This window comes from Nuphar pumila, chromosome 13, assembly GCF_984573655.1.
Source record: "Nuphar pumila chromosome 13, dmNupPumi1.hap1.1, whole genome shotgun sequence".
NCBI lineage: Eukaryota > Viridiplantae > Streptophyta > Magnoliopsida > Nymphaeales > Nymphaeaceae > Nuphar > Nuphar pumila.
Genome location: NC_143261.1, coordinates 11,777,797 through 11,800,309, shown reverse-complemented (window position 1 = coordinate 11,800,309; position 22,513 = coordinate 11,777,797). Strand labels below are relative to the sequence as shown.

The 22,513-nt window shown below is 39.4% G+C and overlaps 1 protein-coding gene across 1 annotated transcript; it reads left to right on the top strand.

Annotated features, from left to right (window-relative positions):
- The first annotated feature begins 3,343 nt into the window (after positions 1–3,343).
- Positions 3,344–14,911, top strand: LOC149817766 (uncharacterized). Its single transcript, XM_089986078.1, has 2 exons — positions 3,344–3,358; positions 14,051–14,911. The coding sequence occupies exons 1-2, from the start codon at positions 3,344–3,346 to the stop codon at positions 14,909–14,911; spliced, it is 876 nt and encodes a 291-aa protein (XP_089842204.1).
- Positions 14,912–22,513: the final 7,602 nt, after the last annotated feature.

The window sequence follows — 22,513 nt, the reverse complement described above, 5'->3', positions numbered from 1 at the left end:
GAGATAAATTCCTGACTCAAACAAAATAAAAGATTGTGAATAACATAATCTGGGAAAATGCACTATAAAACCGATGGAAATAAGTATCAGTGCCAGGTCAGTCCTGCACAATAGATCAACCCATTTGTTACCAAAACTGCTACTTTTTAATATGTGATCTAAAACGAGGTGCTCCAATGACATTCACCATGACCAATCATGCACACCTGACACGAAACCATGACAACTGTTGTGGGTACACTTCATAGCCCCACAGGCTTGCATAGGCCTTTGCATCTAGACTTTTTCCACAAGTACTCCAAAGGGGATAACCATACCACTTAACACCAATGTTCTCAACTAAGCCAACTGCCCAGTGCATGCACATTTAGATATCCCAACAAAAGTAAGTTAAGACCAAAACTGAAAGCACATAAACATACTGTATTTCAAATCCTAAAAAGAAATATTGCCCATATGTCAAGATAGATAATACTCATGCAGTTAAATTTTTCACTAAGTGGACGGTGAGTCTCATTCAAATTTGAAAATTTTATGCATAAACTGAAACAGGTACACCAACTTCTTTCCATATAATACAACAAGAAGTCAGCTACTTTGCAATAATGTTAACTAGGTATTATCCCACATTAAGATTTGAAGAGTCATATTTACAGAAATGATTTATATGTAGATAAGAACTTCTCCCCAATCTTAATGTGAATCGTTCTAACCTTTCAGTATTTATAAAACCTTAAATCATGAAAAATCTGGACCGTGATTTCATATGTGAATGGCAAAGACGACAAAAATATTAGAGGACACAAGAAACACAACATAGCAGGATTAGGCAAAAGCCTTGAATCCAAGACCCAAAAAGAAAGCATATTTTATTTAGAATTTGACTGGTCTACAGGCGCACCTGCAAGGCACTGCCTTTAGAGCACAAGTACATGGATTCTATTTTTTTTCTTAAGACACAACCACACCCCATTGAAGGTGCATGCTCACAGTGTTTTTTTTTTTCATGCGATACCATAAACTTTTACAGCACAATATATGCGTCCAATAATTTCTACACTACCAGTCATACAACATCTAGAAAAGGGCCAGATATAGGAAAAACCAAAGTGTAAAACATTGGATGTAACGTGCCAAAATTTCTAACCTCTAAATTTTTTCTAATCTAACCCACTTAGCCCAAAAGAGAAAAACAAAAATTTTAGGATGATATTTCCCAAAAAGATTACATGGAATCCAGTCCATACCCATTTTCTCACCCGATTTCAAAAGAGAGAGCCCGTACCTCTTAAAGAATTTTCTGGCGATCGGAGGCTGGAGTCGCGTCCCTTGCGGCTGCTGTGACAGGGGTACCCACCGTGGCTGTGGTGGCTGTTGGTGGGTGTTGTTTTCCGGCGACCTCCTCCTCAAAGCTCGCCCACACGAGAGAGGGAGAAAAACGAGGGAAGAGAGAGATGAGGGAAGGGAGAAATGAGGGAGACGAGGGAAGAGACCCCCTCTCCACTCCCTTTTATCGGTAGATTCCCCCCCCCCCCCCTTTCCAGCCGAGATGGGTGGGGATCGGTTACGCCATCCGACCCCCCCTCTCTTTCCATCCTTTCCTCCTTTAGAAAGGACAGGAATCGTGCCCTAGGCACGATTCTTGCTCTTTCCTTCTTTTAAAACAAAAACAGCCCGATATAGGGTTTTAAAAACCCTATCGGGTTACGGATCCGGGTCGGGTCCGACCCGGGTCCAAGAGCTTTCTTGCTTTTTTAAAAATTAAAATTTATTTTTTTTATTTTCGTAACCTACCTGCTACAGGGGACATGACTTGGGTCCGAACCTGGGACCCGGTGCATGTTCACTTGATTACTAGGGTCCACAAGTTTGGACTCGCAACCCATTGCAAAGTGGATCCATAGGCTGGGTCCAAATGGATCCAGCTATGGATCCCTTGCATAATCTTATAAATCTTTTTATTGATTTATTAAATTACACACATATATATATATTTTAAATATGATATAATTTACATATGGATCCTTTATGGATCTTAGATCCGAAACTGGATCTAGGCCCAATTTGCATAATTTAACTTATTTTAAAATAAAAATTTCGGGTTTTATATCCCTACCCCCTTAAAAGAATTTCGTCCGCGAATTTAGAATATACTAAATAAGTATTGGTAGTGCCAAAAATAAAACATCACACGAGCCTAACGATTGACAACAAGAAGATACCTTAGACCAGACCAACCTGATCGTCCTGTGTAGTAGTCGTAACGGCATAAACTCTCTCGTTGGTCTTTCGTTGGCCTTGTTGTTGCTGAGGTCTCTGTTGTTGTTGTTGTAGTTGTTGTTGCTGTCCTCCCTGAGCTGCTGGCGGGTTTGGACAGTAGGGAGCGATGTGCCTTGGTTGCTGACACCGGTAGCAAACTCCCTTGAACATCAGACAAAAACCCTGAGGATGACTCTCATTACATCTGCGACACATTGATTGGGCTTTCCCCTGCTGTTGCCTCTGCTGAGGCTGTCCCTGATGCACACCCTGCTGACGTCCTTCCTGGGTTCACTGCCTCTTGCCAACCTGAGTCTTTTCGCCTATCGGCGGGTCCTTCCTTTTTCCGCCCGAAGCATTCCCTCCATTCGTGCCTCCCTTTTGTGATACATTCCTAGACCTCTCCCAGTCCTTGGTCAGAACCGTGGCTGACTCGATTGCATCGGCTAAGGTAGGAGGCCGACCTGACAGTACACAAGCTCGTAATCCATCCTTTAGTCCATGCACGAACTTCAACGCTCTTGCCTTCTCATTTCTGAAGAGGTTCGGATAGTACCTCTCGAGGTTCCGGAACTTGGTAGTGTAATCTACCAGACTCATGGTTCTCTGAGTCAGATCAAGGAACTCCCGTTGCATCTGTTCCTCAGCGTAAGCGGGGAAATACGTGTCCAGAAACTCTTCCCTGAACGTCTCTCAGGGGATCTCGTCCCAATCGGCGAACTTCACTCTCCGCAGGGTGTCCCACCACTTCTTGGCATCGCCCTTCAGACGGTAAGTGCCAAAAGATGTCTTTCTGTCCTCAGGAACAGACAAGACGTCGAACACCCGCTCCAACTCCTCAACCCAGTTCTCCGCTGCCTCTGGGTTTGCCTCTCCTGAAAAAATTGGCGGATCCAACTTCAGAAACTTTTCGAAAGAAACGCTACCCGTGTTTGAAACAACGTTGACAGAAGGGTCTCGAGCTGCTGCTTGTGCGGCTGCCTGCGCAGCTGCCTGGGCAGCCTGTGCCGCTTGCGCCGTTTGTGCAGCCTGGAGGTTCTGGGCCGCTTGCAGCGCCGACGCTGTTTGTGTCGCCTGAGCCGTCATGGTCTCCGTCAAGGTATGAATGACTTTTATCATGAAATCCTTTTGCTCCTGCCAGTCTGCAGGAGCAGCAGTAGAGGACGAAGCACCTCTGCGGGTATAATGCGACATCTACAACGTACATCCTTTCTACAAATCAGACTCTTACTTATCTTACCCCCTTAGGGTTGATCACGAACAATGATCGTTCACGTAATCATACCAAGACTTATTAATTTCATATCAAGGAATATTAAACTATAATTTAAATCAATCACACAAATTCACATACTTAAAGTAAAAGTATTTAATAGCCATACCAGTGAAGAAGACTGCTCTAAAGGACGAGTCACACTTGTCGACGCTTCAGGACAGGGCTCATATACCAAAATTTAGAAATTTAACACAAGAAAGATGATAAAAGTGTAAGTCTTTGTGGTTGCTCTGATACCAAACCTGTAACGACCCCAACTCCTACCTTTGAAAAATGTGGAATATTTTTTTTTTCTAAGAGTCGCGAAAAACTTCCTAGAGACCTGGGGTCCCTACAGTTCCAATTTCAGTTGGATAACCACACACCACAAACCAACTTACATTTATCAATCATAACCAATCCACTGAATTCTTTTATTAATGAATCAATAAGAGTAATATGTTCCATGTCAAAAGTGAAATATCAAATTTCAGGAAATCAGAAGAACTAAAAGAAAATAACAGTAGAGCCACTCTGTCCGTAAGTGAAGTCGTTTGAAACAAATGTGACCCTCGTATCCCTCAGAAGCGAGTCGACTTCACTGATCACCTGTGCCTGGGAAAAACCAATAAAATAAGAGGGTCAGAAATCCGAAGAATTCTGCGTACAGGTTTCCCTAATGAATCAAATAAGAAAAAGAGCATAAATAAGATCCATGTAATATTTTAGAAGGATATTATTATAACCAAATTATAAGGCAATTAACCAGTTATGCAACAATAAAATGAACATTAAGCATAAGGGAACTCTAAGTAAGTAACAGTGATTATAATTTAATCAATAAAGGCATTTGAAGGCAAAAGAGATCAACATCATACAATGATCAAAATATAACAACCGAGTGAACAGTTAAACATGCATGAACTAATGTAGAACAAGAATATGCATGATTTATGTGCAATGCATGAACCATTTATTATCTTCTATTTAAGTTTTCCTCTTTCCATATGCATGTCCTATTAAATGCACACAATCCTTAAGTTCCTCTTTTTAATTCATCATTGCCCGCGGATACACCAAACGGGTATAATCTCCGAGGTCAAGTAGGGTTCCCGGGGTAGCTTCACACACAATTTGTATTTTGTTACCGGGTTCCAAACTTAGCCCTCGACCGATATCAGAAAACAACACCATCTATCGGAACCTTGGAAAACAACATCCAAAGTCGGGGACACCAAGGAAAACAGCATCCACTGGCGCCACTTTCTTGGTATACCAAAACAAACTCACAGCTGTGACTAACATACCACTCCCGGGTAAAGTGGCGGATTCTCCCTAAAACCGTGGCCAGGAGAAAAACCTCAATATCGGGTTCAAGGGCAACAAAATGCACACAGAGTTTTTGTATTCTCACGGTTTCCCCTAAACCGCAATATCCAAGATTCCCACGCTAAAGCAGGGACATCATGGAGAAAGTGAATTACACTGTTCTTTATTTCCTTTTATCTGGTTATTAATTCATTTCTTTTACATTTGTGAATTTACATGCAGAATTAATAACATAAGCTTGCACATCAGCATGCTAAGCTTTTCACGGGACCACAGCCCGTGACAACATAGAACAGTGCGATAAAACATCAATCTCACAATTGATTTGTTGCAATGCATCAAAATAACTGAAACAAAGAACGACTGGTTCTCGAGGCTCACCCAGCCCCTTATGATCCAATTGACCATCAATGCCTTCATAAGCAAAAATCATCAAGAGTATTTCAACTTATGCATTCTTATCACACACTTTTCAATGCACATTCTTCTGCGACCAAAATCAATAATATTTTAATACATGAGCACGAGTTTCCACACCAACAATGCAATGCATACTTTCATTCATTGCACAATTCCTGCCAAATGCATGATTTCATTAATGAATTATTTCAGTTAAAACGTACGAACACTCATGCTATTTTGATCTTGCAAAAGCACCTAAATTTCGTATATGTACCTGCACAAGTAAGCCTGCTTGCAACAACAATTTTGAATAAGTATCACACAACAAGTTCATTCACATAAGGAAAAGCACCCCTTTTGTATGCATATGATTAAGCCCAATACAATTAACATAATCTGAAATATTTGCAGGCATAGCCTAACCAATTCATTTTTCATAAACAGAGAATTTGGGTCTGCCCAATACCAAACTTCATATATATTTTATATGTATATATATACATATATGTATATACACATGTTTTTTTTTTAAAAGGGAGACTGCTCCAGCACCCAGCTGACAAACAGTCGGCTTGGACTCGGCTCCAGCCCAGCTGACTTGGTCGGCTGAGCTTGGCAGTCACCATGCACGCCCAGCTGGGCCAGTGAGCACCCTGCCAAGGCCTGGCAGAATGCTGCCGAGCTTGCACCAGCCCAACCGGGCTGGACTAGGCCTGACAGGGCCTAGCATGCCCCAACCGACCCACTCGGCTGGGCTGCCAGGTGTCCAGCTGGTAGGAAGATGGGTCTGGTTCAGCCTGACCAGCATCCATCCTATGATGTTCAAGGAAGGGATTTAAGTTAACAACGTATAAGTATGAACCATACAGAAAAAAATGCTATATGTCTAGAGAAATAATGCAACTTAGCCTTTGATATTAATGTACAAAACAAGTTCAAGAAACAAAATTAGAAAAATATGAGACAACCAAATAAAACAGGAAATAACCATGCCTATAAAACAAACATGTAGAGATAAATTCCTGACTCAAACAAAATAAAAGATTGTGAATAACATAATCTGGGAAAATGCACTATAAAACCGATGGAAATAAGTATCAGTGCCAGGTCAGTCCTGCACAATAGATCAACCCATTTGTTACCAAAACTGCTACTTTTTAATATGTGATCTAAAACGAGGTGCTCCAATGACATTCACCATGACCAATCATGCACACCTGACACGAAACCATGACAACTGTTGTGGGTACACTTCATAGCCCCACAGGCTTGCATAGGCCTTTGCATCTAGACTTTTTCCAGAAGTACTCCAAAGGGGATAACCATACCACTTAACACCAATGTTCTCAACTAAGCCAACTGCCCAGTGCATGCACATTTAGATATCCCAGCAAAAGTAAGTTAAGACCAAAACTGAAAGCACATAAACATACAGTATTTCAAATCCTAAAAAGAAATATTGCCCATATGTCAAGATAGATAATACTCATGCAGTTAAATTTTTCACTAAGTGGACGGTGAGTCTCATTCAAATTTGAAAATTTTATGCATAAACTGAAACAGGTACACCAACTTCTTTCCATATAATACAACAAGAAGTCAGCTACTTTGCAATAATGTTAACTAGGTAATATCCCACATTAAGATTTGAAGAGTCATATTTACAGAAATGATTTATATGTAGATAAGAACTTCTCCCCAATCTTAATGTAAATCGTTCTAACCTTTCAGTATTTATAAAACCTTAAATCATGAAAAATCTGGACCGTGATTTCATATGTGAATGGCAAAGACGACAACAATATTAGAGGACACAAGAAACACAACATAGCAGGATTAGGCAAAAGCCTTGAATCCAAGACCCAAAAAGAAAGCATATTTTATTTAGAATTTGACTGGTCTACAGGCGCACCTGCAAGGCACTTCCTTTAGAGCACAAGTACATGGATTTTATTTTTTTTTTCTTAAGACACAGCCACACCCCATTGAAGGTGCATGCTCACGGTGTTTTTTTTTTCATGCGATACCATAAACTTTTACAACACAATATATGCGTCCAATAATTTCTACACTATCAGTCATACAACATCTAGAAAAGGGCCAGATATAGGAAAAACCAAAGTGTAAAACATTGGATGTAACATGCCAAAATTTCTAACCTCTAAAATTTTTCTAATCTAACCCACTTAGCCCAAAAGAGAAAAACAGAAATTTCAGGATGATATTTCCCAAAAAGATTACATGGAATCCAGTCCATACCCATTTTCTCACCCGATTTCAAAAGAGAGAGCCCGTACCTCTTGAAGAATTTTCAGGCGATCGAAGGCTGGAGTCACGTCCCTTGCAGCTGCTGTGACAGGGGCACCCACTGTGGCTGTGGTGGCTGTTGGTGGGTGTTGTTTTCCAGCGACCTCCTCCTCAAAGCTCGCCCACACGAGAGAGGGAGAAAAATGAGGGAAGAGAGAGATGAGGGAAGGGTGAAACGAGGGAGACGAGGGAAGAGACCCCCTCTCCACTCCCTTTTATCGGTAGATTCCCCCCCCCCCCCCTTTCCAGCCGAGATGGGTGGGGATCGGTTACGCCAGCCGACCCCCCCTCCCTTTCCATCCTTTGCTCCTTTAGAAAGGACAGGAATCGTGCCCTAGGCACGATTCTTGCTCTTTCCTTCTTTTAAAACAAAAACAGCCCGATATAGGGTTTTAAAAACCCTATCGGGTTACGGATCCGGGTCGGGTCCGACCCGGGTCCAAGAGCTTTCTTGCTTTTTTAAAAATTAAAATTTATTTTTTTTCTTTTCGTAACCTACCTGCAACAGTGGACATGACTTGGGTCCGAACCCGGGACCCGGTGCATGTTCACTTGATTACTAGGGTCCACAAGTTTGGACCCGCAACCCATTGCAAAGTGGATCCATAGGCTGAGTCCAAATGGATCCAGCTATGGATCCCTTGCATAATCTTATAAATCTTTTTATTGATTTATTAAATTACACACATATATATTTTAAATATGATATAATTTACATATGGATCCTTTATGGATCTTAGATCCGAAACTGGATCTAGGCCCAATTTGCATAATTTAACTTATTTTAAAATAAAAATTTCGGGTTTTACACACACACACACACACACACATATATATATACATAACCAACTCTCAAAAACTTTTTTTTTTGCGCGACCAACAAAACTTTAGCAAAACTGTTTTGAATGTCGGTCGCTTAAACATAACTTTGACAACAACCAATTGGAGGAAACAACATGCTGAAAATACACGATTAATGTATATTTATACCAAAAATCAAATGCAAAAAAATAGCATGCTGAAAATATATGACTGATGCATATTTATACAAGCAAATCAAGTGCATAAGCAAACAACACTGATGCTGAAATCAAGTGTAAAAAAATAACAGTTATGAAAGCCTGATCAGTCACGCAAAAATAGTGTATTTTTGGGTCTAGTTAGAACCCAATACAACATGTATCTGGGTCTGATCAATCACCCAAAAACAATATATTTTTGACAATCATTGATTTTCACTACATATATAAACATGTCTTAATGAGAGTCACAAGAACATAGTTATTTTAGTTCAGATTTTCATTAAAGAAAAAAGTTTATTGACAGTATAATGGGACCTGTGACGGGTTTGGTTTACAGTCTTAAAACATGCAAACACGCAGATTAGGTTTGCTGTTTTTAACACTAAAACACACAAATCAAATTTCAACTATAAAACACAAAAACTATAACACGCAAATCAAAAATCGTGTTTATGCCAAAGAAATCAACAACTGATCTAACAATATATATATATGTATTCAAGCTCAAATTTTCTCTTTTTTTTTCACTAAAAATCTCACATAAACCTGATTTCAACTGTTTCTCTTCGTTCAAATCAAAAGAGGAACCTGTATTTTCGATTGGAGATGAAAAAAAATGAAAAAACTTCGGCAAATGCCTGAAACGAAAGAACATCTTATTCCTTCGTTCTCCTTCTTCTTTCCTTCCCTTTTTCCTTTCTCTCTCCGCTCCCACTAGTTTTCCTCTCTCTCTTTCTCTCTCTATATCTCTTTTCTATTTTTTTTTTGTATTATATAGTTTGTGCGCTATTCTAGAGAGTGACACCCCTTCAGAGTCCCCCATTTGGTTAAAAGATAGAGTTCTACTACTGTAGAACTCTATTTCCAAGCACTTCTTTCATTTTTTTTTACTATTCGTTATTATGTATTTTTTTCACTTAATTATCCCCCGTCACATTTGGGATTTTCTAGAGAATGATGCCCCTCTACAGTCTCTTAATTAGGTGAAGTTCTACAAATATGAAACTTCGCCATTACCTAAAAAAAAAAATTTATACTTTATTAATTATTAACTATTTAATTATTAAATAATAAATTTTAACAATGTTTTAGAGGGCATTTCCTTCCTCTGGGAGTCTTCTTAACATGAAATTTAACTATTTAATTGAGTTTAAAGCTTCAAATTGGTTGGATTGAGATTTTGGATATGGATCTAAATTCAAGATCCAAATTCATAATCAAAATCCATATAGATATCAGCCTGAACCAGATCCTAATTAATATGCATCTGAGATTGAGTCCAGATCCATATCAACTTTGATCAAATGGATCTGATTCGATCTGATCCAATCCAGAATTAGTCATATAGAGGTGGATCATTTCTTAAAAAATGTTATTTTTGAGCCAACTGAAGCCTGAATTCAAAAAAATAAAATATCAATGATTTCAAAATTATGAGACGCATCTAATGATATACTACCTAAATTTCGTCTGAATTTAACTCAAATTTTGCTTAATTTTTGCTTGATTTTAAATGTTAAAAATAATTTCTTTTATCAAATCTTACTTGTCTCGTTTAGGTCTTAGTTAAATTTTGCAAAAATCTCATAATTGAAAATGATAGAAAAACACACGATATTACATGCGTCAAGGTTTGCTTACTGGCACTTTTAATGAGTTAGTCAAAATATAAAAAATAAAGTCTATGTAATCCAACGATTCTTGGCATCACAGATGCCGTCAACTGGTTAGGCTGGTTTTGGTTGGCTAGGGCAGCATCTGCTTGCTGGAGTTCATTGGCCCTAGAATCAGGAGGTTTCTTGCATTGGGTAGGAGCCTTATTCATTATCCTTGCCATTTTGAACACTATTCTTACAGCAGCAAAGCTGGAAACTGGCATGGTCCTGCTGTCTGGGCTGGATGATGCCATTCATTCTCAGTTCCAGCCCTTCTGTTCTTGATATTGCTAGCTTCAATGTCTTGAAGAGTCTTCAACACCTCATGCAGGGTTTGCATAAATTGGAGCTGCTGCTTAGACATGGTTTGTTCCTTAATAATTTTGTATGTTGTATTGTATTATAATTGCTTAAAACTGTGGACTTGGAGTGATTGTGCTCCTCTTGTGAGTTTCTTTTTTGGTCTGGTGAGTGATGATGCTATGAGATAGCTTTGGCTGTAAAGCTTCATGTGAACATTCTGAGTGCTTCCACTTTTCTAGCTGGTCAAAGTGCTTATTATGATGCCTTATTATTCACAACTTTTTCTTGTTAGTTCATGCAATTACTAAATTACCTGGATGTTCGTCTCCACTTGTAAAGTCAGCGTGGGAGGCAGATAACAACACATTCTTTGTTGTTGTTGCAAGGATCTCATTGAAAACCGCAAGATGATCACTGAAACTTGGGCAGCTCTGTTTCTCTCTTGTATCTGCATCTAATAAAGTGGAGCCTAAACATGAGGCAAATGCTTCTTGTTTTATTGTTTGCTTGTACACAAGATGAACTGCTTCAGTTACACCTTTTTCTTTGTTTGCCCAAGAGTTAATATAACATGAAGTTTTAATATTTAAGAAATCTAATGTATGTAAAAAATTTGGGTAATCAAATGCGGGAAGTTTCTACCATTTGATTGATGACCAACTTACTGTTAGCTTTCTGTTGAGTGTTATGTCAATTTTATTCTGCAGTTTAATACCTCATGTTGAGAATTCATGGTTTACATTTTAATTTACTTTTGTGAGCATCTTACGTTGCTATAAATGGATTGAGAATTATGTTATGATTATTTGCTCTTCCGGCGAGACCTTTTCCTTGTTTGACTTAAAAACAGTCTTATTGATATGGGACCCATGCTTTCGATACATAGCAAATGACAAAAGATGCAGGAAAGTAAATGCTTCTTGATGTCTTCTATATCAATTGCCACTCAAACACCTGTCCTGCCTCTTCTAAAGCCATAATGGGATGTCACTATGCCTATTGAATTCTTCCCCCTGTTATTTCTTCTCTTATAAATATGGTTTCTTTGTATTTTTCTATCTCTTGGAAATCATCTAAGAAAGTACTATATGTAAATAAATCTAGATAAAAATGTCAATTCTTAATATCCTTGCATATGTTCCTATGAAGTTTGCTCCTCTTATACAGAATCCTGGAAAAATAATTTGGAAAATGTTGACTGGAAATGTCATGTGAAACTGTAACATCATTACTGAAATCTCCTTCTGTTCTCTTCTTTTTGTTACTGACTTGGACTAGCTAGAATATTTGAAAATATGAGCAAAATGGGTGTAAAAAAGTGAACAAGACTTGAAGCTTCTTTTGTTCAGAATTTCCCTTTGCATAGTATGAAATCTCGGTGAATTTGGGGCATTTACATGAAAATGTCATAAAAATGCAGATTAGAGCCACTCATTGTTGTTGTTTAATGAAAAGTTTGCCAACATAACTGGGTGTTTCTATCCCATAATTTCTTAATGGTGAAAATATATTTAGTGGCTGAACCATATAACCAGTGAAGTTTGTTGCGGCTAGCTATTACCTATGACTTCTCTCTAGCAGATAGGAATCTGGCATGCATAGGCAAATTACTCATTGAACTTCATTTTACCAAGGTGTTTGCATATGCATCACATGTTGCTCGTATGGAAACACGGTTCAAGTCCTAAGAGTAGCCTTGTTGGTGCAAGAAGCAAAAAGTTAGGAGACTCCATTTTGCACCTCAGCTATCTAGCATCCAGGAATATGGGGCTGCAAAATGGGTATGACCCTTCTACATTCATATTGAGCATGTTTCTCTTTACACCTCTTCAGACATGATGCAGTTGATCCTATTGTTCTTTATATCCTAGGGCCTAGTAATCTATCAACCCATCAGCGTTGTGGTTTCGGCTCAAATAACAGCCAGTCAGGTCAAGAAATGGAATCCCAAACCTGATCTGTATGACTTAAAGGTTATTTAAAGCATATGTTTACACTTAATAATACATACATAATACTCAGGCCAGGCGGGTCGGGTTAACTCAAATGATATTCAGGTCAGTGTTTTTTATTGTCATACCCGGATATTCTGGTTCAGGTAGGGCACAAACCCAGCCCATTGACATCCCTAGTCGATGACTTAAACGTCTAATGGCTTCACTAAGCTATTCCAGATTGGAGCATTCCTATGGTCTATGCTGGGTCAAGTTCCTCACAGGAAGAGGCATTGATAATATGATAAAGAATACAGATTTAAAAATTTAACCTTCGTTGTAATGCATTCTTATATCTTGTGCATCTCTGAACGAAGACAAGCACTTGAGCTAAAGATGGGATGTTTTGATTCTTCATCATCTTTTTATCCAATCCACATGGAAATCTTGCAATGTATGACAAGGAATTTACTTAGAAAATGTGAAGCAATCTGCTTTATAGGTGTCATTTGGCTACTACCATATTGTTGGTAAGCATGGATGCAATAATTGAAAGTCTTTGGTCAAACCCATACCTAACCCATCATTATTAAAAATGATGGAGAAGATAAAGCAGTTTTTTTCTTTGTTCCTTTGTGTGGGATATTATCATCAAGTTTTTAAGGGCTCCAACAACTCCCTGCATTTTATATTTATATTAAATGACTCGAATTCGATATCCATTTCAACTACTCTTCATCTTTAGGTTAGTATATTTTAGTTTTATTCTTAAATCCCTGCTGCTGATGGTAGACAATAATGATGATGACATCCTCTAAGTGGGCTAGAGTCCCTAATTTTCAGTATTATAATCATACACCACCATGCCATGCTTCAAACTATGGTAGCAAGCATCTAATAAATTCTGTGTTACTTATAATTAGTTTGGAATGGCCATTCACCAGCAAGGATAGGTTGACTACAGTCTGTTTTGGATCCAGGCAGATCTGAACCCTTATCCAGCCTACCTAGTTTAATGGGGTCAAATGGATCTAGATCTGTCCGGATTACATCTGCAGATTGGGCTACTGGAACTTACTTATCATATGAGCTAGAACCAGTGCTTCCATTGTTTCAAAAACTCTTGTATAATGTGTAGGGAAAACGAACATGGATGCGGGTTGGAGATCTGATCCATCGAAAGCATTGACTAAGAACCTATTTATGCAAAAGCAATAAGATTTTTTATACAAAAATATATTGGGCACCGAACAACATGCCATTCTTTTATATATATATATATATATATATATATATACATATAAAAGAAGTGAGACCAACAAAATATGATAATCCACACTTGATTCCTCATTATCCGCACATACATCTTATGTTTCTTGTTAAATAAACAGAACAGCATCAATGGGAAAACCAATGGCGGATAGACATAAACCACATGTTCATTAACAGTTTCCAACAAGGCAAGATTCCACTTGTCTCCCCTACTAGTCTTTAACTTTTTATATAAGAGGACCCAAACCAGTATTCATCTTCAAAACCAACAGTTATCATCTTACAAAGACACAAGAAAGAGAAAAATGACAGCTTCTTCCACAAACTCTTTCCACACTAGGTCAATTTAGCTTGCCCACAAGGTCCAACCCCATCTTGCACAGTGTTGAAGAATGCCTTGAAGTTGTGAAAGGTGGGCAAGCCTCACCTGGGAAGAAGCCATGCTGCAGCTTGACAAGCACTGGCCTTGGCCACCTTAAAGATCTCTACTGCTGCACATATGACTTACTACAATTGGCTCATACCCAACAAGCTCTCCAAGGAAAAGAGAGTTTTGTGAGCCAGTTGGTGGATGGCTTCCTAAGATTGTTGGATGTTTGTGGGATGGTGAAGGATTCACTGACGCAGATGAGAGAGCAGCAACAGGGCCTTCAGTCAATGTTTCGCAGAAGGGATCAAAATCTTGATGTTGGTATCAGCAGATACCAATGCAGGAGGAAGAGAATGAAAAAGGATATGACCAAATGCCTGCAACTGCTGAAAAGTATGGAAGTTCTTGCCTTTCCTTCTAATGATAGTAAGGATAAGGTTGATGACATCCTGAGGCAGGTCAGAGTCAAAACAGTGTCTGTGTTTGAGCTTCTCACATCGATCATCTCTGTGCACAACTCCTCACGATTGATCTTCTCGAGATTCAAATTGTTGAGTTCAAAGAGGCTTGATGGTGGTGATAAGGAGGAGAACACCAATGAAATTGAGAGGCTCGATGTGGCCTTGTTTACTCTGTGTGGCCATTCATGCAAAATGTTGGTAGAGGACAATGTTCAATGTGCACAAAGGCTAATGGAAAATTTGGAGCATTGCTCGAAGGAAGTTGAGGATGAGTTGGAGGGTGTGTTTCGGTGCTTGATCAATGCAAGAGTCACCCTGCTCAACATCTTGACATGCTGTTGAGATAACAATCTCATTCTCAATCCTTAGAACTTCACCTCGGCATCCGAATTTTAGTGGATGTATTGAATATAAAAAATATCCTTTTGTATATATACATACAATACAAATTTTGCATATAGTAAAAGATTTATCTTACTCCAATGGTTCTGCCGCCCCCCCCACCCCTCTCTTTCTCTCTCTCTCTCTCTCTCCTGGAACAACTGATTGTCTATGCACAATAAGAGGTGATGCTAAATACTTAATGGGTTGCACAATGCTCGATCTGAATTTGATCTTACATAGCATCTATTCCTTGATTAGCTTTGATCTTTCGTGGGTTGATCTTGGGAGTCTTGAATATCTAAAGATTTTGTTACTCTTGAAATTGCCAATCAGGCAATGAACACTACTTGGATTTCCTTGTATTCCATATAAGAAACTTGCAGGATCAGTTATCAGTTTAAGGTTTCACATATTTTCCTTATTTGGATCCAGGCTAATGCAACCTGGGATTCAGTTTGACTTCCAGGATATGGATGTTTGGTATATTAGTGTTTTTTCTTTCCCAACCCCACCCCGACCCCCACACCTGAACCCCTCTCCCCCCCACCTCACTTTGGTTTCTTGTTTTAGTTTACGAAAATATTGAAGCTCTTACATTCATAATAGGTTACTGAACTTTTATGTTCTGAATGATGAACAAGGAAAAAGGAACAAGAAAAAGAGTTAGTTCCAACTCTTTTATTTGTTAAATTTTAAAAGGAATCATCCAGCCAATCCTGAACCTCAATTTGACACAAATTGATCCAAAGATTTCACTTAAACATGTTTTGACCACCAAGTTTAAATCCGTTAAGTTTCTCAAATTTTGATTTGACAAATTTAGGCTTTTGACTCAGAAAAATCCACTACAATTTGTCCATATTGAACAAGAAACAGGATGATAAATAGCCACCACAATTTCTGTAGAATTGAATAATAAACAATGATTTCAAATAGATCAGCACATTAGGTGCAGACATTCCATGGTTCCAAGTTAAACATAACAAGAGGTATGTGTTTCAGATTTGCACTGTTCCATTAGTCAAATATGCTTGGAGTCTTACCGTGCTTCTGTGATAGTGTAACACCCCGATCTGGAACCTCAAGAGTTCGAGTTCGGTTGGTATTACTTTCCAGAGGGAAGAGTGCAAAGCTTACACAGTGAAAACGTGACTAAAAAAAAACTTTTCATTTTATTGCATAATAAAACTTTTTCTTACATTGTGCATCATTCATAATAAAATAAAGCAAATACATCTTATTCAATGACAAGGAAAGTAAAAATATACCACTGCTCTGCTGAAGACTGAAAAAGAACTGCTCACAAGCGACTGATCTAATGCCTGGAATCTACAGTTGTAATTAAACAAAAATGAGGGTGAGTCTACAACCCAGTAAGAAATAATTATAAGTAAATAAACAACAATTTACAACTGTAGTGGGCTCTAAGCCCCTAGTCTTATTTTAATTCTCGATACACCACACATGTTTGTATATTTTAATTTCCCCCATTATCATTCTCAAATACTCTCTTTCACACAACTATCACTAGCCTGGCTATACCGGTAATAGCCATCTATGGGCGTAGCAACCCTGTAGAACACCCCAATTCTACATGTTGGACATACAATGAACCATACACTCCCAGTGGTCCCCAGACCACCAGGCACTGCAGTGAACCACCACGGGGACCCCACCGGTAGCTAGCCGGGAGGTCAAGCTCTCAATCTCAGCATGATTCATGCTACATCCTAAACATGATGGTTATCAACCATCCATGATCCTCTAGAGTCCCAAACCAGTGTGAGTGAAATCCTAAGTCATAACTAAGTTCACACATTGAACAATATTATCACATTCAAAGTTCACTCGTTCTCTCACGAGTGGTGTCATGACTAATCATAACAATCTCATTCTTTATCTCATGGTGACATTATGACTCACACCTCTCTCACTTAGCATGCAATGATGTAGTGTCTCTAAATCGTTAAATCACCGGCGGCCCACTCTCCATGGTGGCTGCACTCTGGCCGCGAACCAGGTAGCCCTTGCCACAGGTCGCCACTTCCGGGATTTAAGGGGTCATGCATGCTGATCTCAAAGTATCTATTCACACGTGAATAGATTAAATGGGACTCTAAACTAAACATGGTCTCATCACAATGCATGATATTTGGCAATCATATAAACATGCAATCACAATTCAAATTTATTTTCATCATGCATGACATATCAAAACTAACTTGCATATCACCTCAACATGTATATAACTCAACTCTAAATGTCAAGCATGGAATTTATGCATGTCATGGTCTCTCAAAACTATCATGCTAATCAATAACAACATATAATCACAACCAACGTAAAAATATTTATTTACATCTAAAATTACTTATAATATCACTTACCCCAAATGCTGACACTGTGCTCTCTCCGAAATCGAGCCTCACGAAGCTCTAACACCAGGATCTGGTCATTAAGGTAATATACTTTAATCAGTTCACAAACTTCTTACTAAAATTACCAAAATACCCTTCCCGAATCTTATTTAAGAAACCACGGTTTCTACATTTCTAGTTTGACTGAAATTCATAGACTATTGGATTTCCCTATCTAATACGAATCCAACGCACCAAACCTCACTCAATTCCGAGTTCGGAGTGCGAAGATATATCCATTTTACTGAAATGGATCTCATGGATCCAAATGGATCTCTTGGTACATTTCGGATTTCGGGCCAATCCGAGACTATCTTATGATCCAACTCTTATCTGGATCCAAACCCTGTCTGTTTGGATTCAGATCCATTTCATAACTGGATTCGAAACTGCTTGACTGGATCCAGAAAGTCTGATTGGGTCTGAACTGGATCCAGAATAGCCTGACTGGATCCAGGGCAGTCAGACTGGATCTGAATCTGTCTGGACCCAGAGCATTCAGACTGGATCCAGACCTGCCTGACTGGATCCGGGACAGTCTGACTGGATCCAGTTCTGATTGTCTGGGTCTAGACCCGAGACAGATCCAATTGGATCCAAAACCGTCCAAATCCAATCAGACCCGGTTTGGATCAAACCGGTTCGATCCAACCCAACACGGTCTGAACCGGTTTCCCCCAAACTGGTTTGGGTCTGAACCAGTTCACCCAACCTGGTTTGGGTCTGAACCGGTTCAACCAAACTGGTTTGGGCCTGAACCGGTTCGACCCGAACCGGTCCACCCAACAGTTTTGGGTCTGAACTGGTTCGACCCGAACTGATCCATCCAACCCGGTTCGACCCGAACCGGTTCACCCATGTCAATATATTATATTTTTTCTCAACTCGTCTCGGTTCGGTCTGGGTGCGACCCGGTTCGGTCTGGGTCGCACCCAGGCCGAACCGACCTCTCTCAGATTTTTTTTTTTAAAGGCCCGGTCTGGGTGCGACCATGACCGAAGGGCTCGGTCTAGGTTGCACCCAGACCATCCCGGTTCGGTCCGGCCGGTCCCTCGATAAAAGGGGCGGAAGGGGCTGTGCCCCTTCCGATTTTTGTTGCAGAGGGTCGGCCCCTGCCGACCCTCCCTATGCACTCACCTGTCTGGGCTGGCCTCCGGGGTCGGCCAATGGCGTCGGCCGGTCACCGGGGCCGACCGTCGGAGTCGGCCGCCGTAGGGGCCAGCCGACCCCTCCCTCTTTCTCTGTTTTTTTTTTTTTTTTTTTAAACCTGCAACTTGCCGGCAGCAATGGCTGCCGGCCCCCTGTGCTCCCAACCAGAAAGAAGAACGAAGAAGGAGGTGGGGAGGTCGGACTTACCTCACTGGCGCCGCTGCTGCCGCCATCGCCGGTAAGTCTCCCTTTCTCTCTCTCTTGTTTTCTCTCGATGCAGGGTGCGGAAGGGGGGACCTGCGTGAGGGTTTTTATAACCCTCACGCAGGGTGAGGGGCTGAGGATAAGCTCGCCCCCCCCTTTCCGCGGATTATGGGGGGTGAGGTTTATCCTCACCCCCACTCGTTACGCGGTTTCCCCCTTTGGGGGGAAAACCGCAGTTTTTTTTTTTGTCTATCCCCTCCGGCGACTTTGCCGGAGGGGGTTTACAGATAGATTGGATAATACGAGCTCAGTTTGATCAATTTTAGAATTAGATCATTTTGGATCTGAGAGGATTCGAATCAGAACAGGGTAATACATATTCTAATGGTATTTGGTCAGACCCAGCTTACATTTATTTGTACTCACGTATCTGATCAGATACTGGATGCTATTGCTATGAATTGATCTGAAACCAAAACCAGAAACAACACTCTTAGCTTGCCTGAATAGGACTGTTTGTTTATATAGGCGTGTCTTTCATTTGAGAAACCAAATGAAGACCCATCCCATCATCTTACACGAGCCCCAATCATGTTGATGATGATAAAGATGATGGAGACCACTATGACTCGCAATATGAATAATGGGGCGAGGCATATGAATGGGCCATTATTTCAAACTAAATATACAGTCGAAGGACAAAATCCATCAACGTGCAGCCAACCAATTTTGTAATATGAATATGATGCTAAACACCTAAACTTGAGTTAGCTGTACCTCCAACAATGCATCCCTCTGTTAATTATTTCACAGAAAGTCAGAGTTGAGTTGTAATACTTGGAATATGTTAGACAGACCAAAGGCATAGCAAATGTTCAAAGTACTGACCAGAGTAAGGAGGAGACAAGGATACCTATGGCTCATATGGTCCACCTTCCCCTCAAAAATAAATGTAACTATAGCAGAAATGATGGAAATTAAAGAGACATCCCATGCTCATCTATTGCATACTGTTCCACTTCAAAGATTCCATTTGCTCCCCACAACAATCTCTATAAGAGGATCAAAGAAAATATTTTATCATTGATAGTGTTGGTTTCATCCCAAAATTCACAAGAAACTAGAGAAAAGTTTTGAAGTTTCTTCTTCAAACTCTTTCCATACTCGTTCACCAGTCTTAGCTCTAGATCCCATCTCAACCACAGCCAAGTGGAAGACTTTCCAATTAGCTGAAGGTTGGGAACAAGCTTTGACATCGAGTAGGATATGTAGCTTGAGTGCTAATGGACTTAGACACCTTAAAGACACTACATTGTTGTTCCGGTGATCTTTTTGTTTTCCTCAGCTGCCTCATATCCGGCAAGCTCTTCGTAGGAAGGATGACTTCGTGAGTGATTTGATTGAGGACTTCCATAACATCGTGATTGCACTGTTCAGTTGGGAATGAAAGGTCTTTTAAAAATGTCTGGTGATTGTATTTGCTGATAACCTTGAAGTGGGCTGACCTTTTTGACAGCTTATATGCATGATTCGAAGCTTATGCTTGTATTGACTTATGAAATCCTCCAACATGGATATGTTATCTGGCCTTCATCAGTGCTGCTAATCAATCAAACTTCTCCAACAAAGATGAGAAAAAAAAAGAAAAAGTGAGCTTCTACTTTAATGTTTTAACAACCTTTTACTCCAGTAATGCTGAACATATTTTCTTTTCCAAATGAAACAGTATAGAGGAACAACATCAAAATTTCATACATTGGTTCTTTTCATTTACAGCAAACGGAACTCACTGAAATATAATGGATTCTTTGAAGAAAAAAAAAACAGAAATGAATCAATATGATATGGGTTTTTTACCAATATTTCATGCACACGATAGGCGATAGTAGTTGGTCATTGGACAAACTACCTGGTGACTCCAATGAAGGAATAAATTGAAACGTTCTTCTGTAGATTTTTTTTTTTGAAAGACAAGCTGGGGTTAGGCAGACCCCTACCAGTTATACAACTATACCATTGGGTTTTGATCATGCAACGTCCCAACATAAGGTGACGTGCACTAGCTGCTGCTCTGTAGAATTATTTATTTGGGTTGTACCCGCTAAGATTCTGGTTCTGCAAATTTTAAATCATAAATACAGGCAACAGCAAGCATCAATGCATGTGCAAGACTATATTTTGTCATCTCTAAACTCACAAACTAAGCTTCATATGCCAGAGGCAACATATGCAGCGACCAGATAGGCATGTGTTCTGATTATAACAAGATCCCTTGTTTCAGATGCACGATTCCAATCATTCATCCATCACATTCAACCTAGGACCCGTCCATCTTGTATTAAAAGACAAGATTATGGGGATCGTTTAGTTTTCTTATTAAACTTTGTGCCTACATTTAGTGCTTGTAAATTGTAACACATCACCATGGATGTTGGTTAGATAAAAGCATACCACCCTTGTGAGATAATTGACACATTGTTAATGTCGGAGCGCTGCTAGTCTGCTTGATTGTGCACATGGTCTCCTTTCTTTCCGTGGAAATGCAATACTTTTGCTGCAAGTAGCATTGGAAAGGCAAACACAGAAAACACTTTATATGCCTCAAGCAAACTTTGTGGGAAAGCTTAGAATTCAATAATTTTCGTGTATCCCTTAATTATCTCGTTTACAGTAAGTGTCACCAGGAAGAACCAAACACTTCTCATGATTCTGTTTTGTTAAGGTTCCAACTGCACTATGCTAAGGAAAGAAAGCCAAAAAAAAACACAAAAGAAGTTTGCAATCCATTTGCATAATCACTTCACTGTATTGACTCCTATTCTATTGGCTATTCATATTTGGAATATCATCAATTGGAATGTCATTTTGGCAGATTGATGTTGTAAATTAGCCCAAAAGTTCTATAGATGGTTTTGGAGTGGTCATTAATTCATTGTCATAGACGGAGCAGCTGGCTTAGCTATATACTTTAATAAAAAGACCCTACTCCGCATTAGAGCTGCAGTTTCAACTTGCCAAAGAATTTCAAGATTAGCTTTTTAATTTTTTAACTTGTTTATGTTTCCCATGACACCAAATAAACGCTAGCAATATAAGTGTCATACATGTTTTTTAGTTGTGGTGCTAAAAGTGATCTCCGTACAACATTAGATCTATGGCTGTTACTGACAAGCTTGGGTTGCCCAACAATCAATCCATCAGATATATTTTTTCCAAAGAGAAATAGTAATGTACCAAACCAAGACATAATGACATTATATTGTTATCACAACCAAGATGAGTATCCTGAATCACAAAACAAGGCATGTGCACGACTTTTTTAAAAAAAAACCATCATCTAAATCTGTAGCCCGATCTAGCTACATTGTCAATAACGTGCTACGAGTCCATCTGCAGGAGACATCATATTAGATTTTTGAGAAGCAGATTCTTTTTGTTGCAAATCATAGTTTGATATTTGACAGATCACAATGTAGGTTGGTTAGTCAAGGGGCAAGCCACACGTGAGAACAATGTCGATATTGGAAATGGTATAGGCAAGAATCTTACACTGCCACCTCATCTCCATTCTTACAGCCAGAAAAGTACATCTATAGCCACCAACTTTGGTAGAGATCACCAAACAAAACCTGTAATATCTCGTAAAATCTTTACCTATTTTAAATTTAATAAATATAATTTTTATTAAAATAATTATATTTTTGCTATTTTGGGTGAATATATATGTATATATATATATATATATATAGGGGCTGACACAACTTTGAATCCCTATATGGGTCGTGGACCC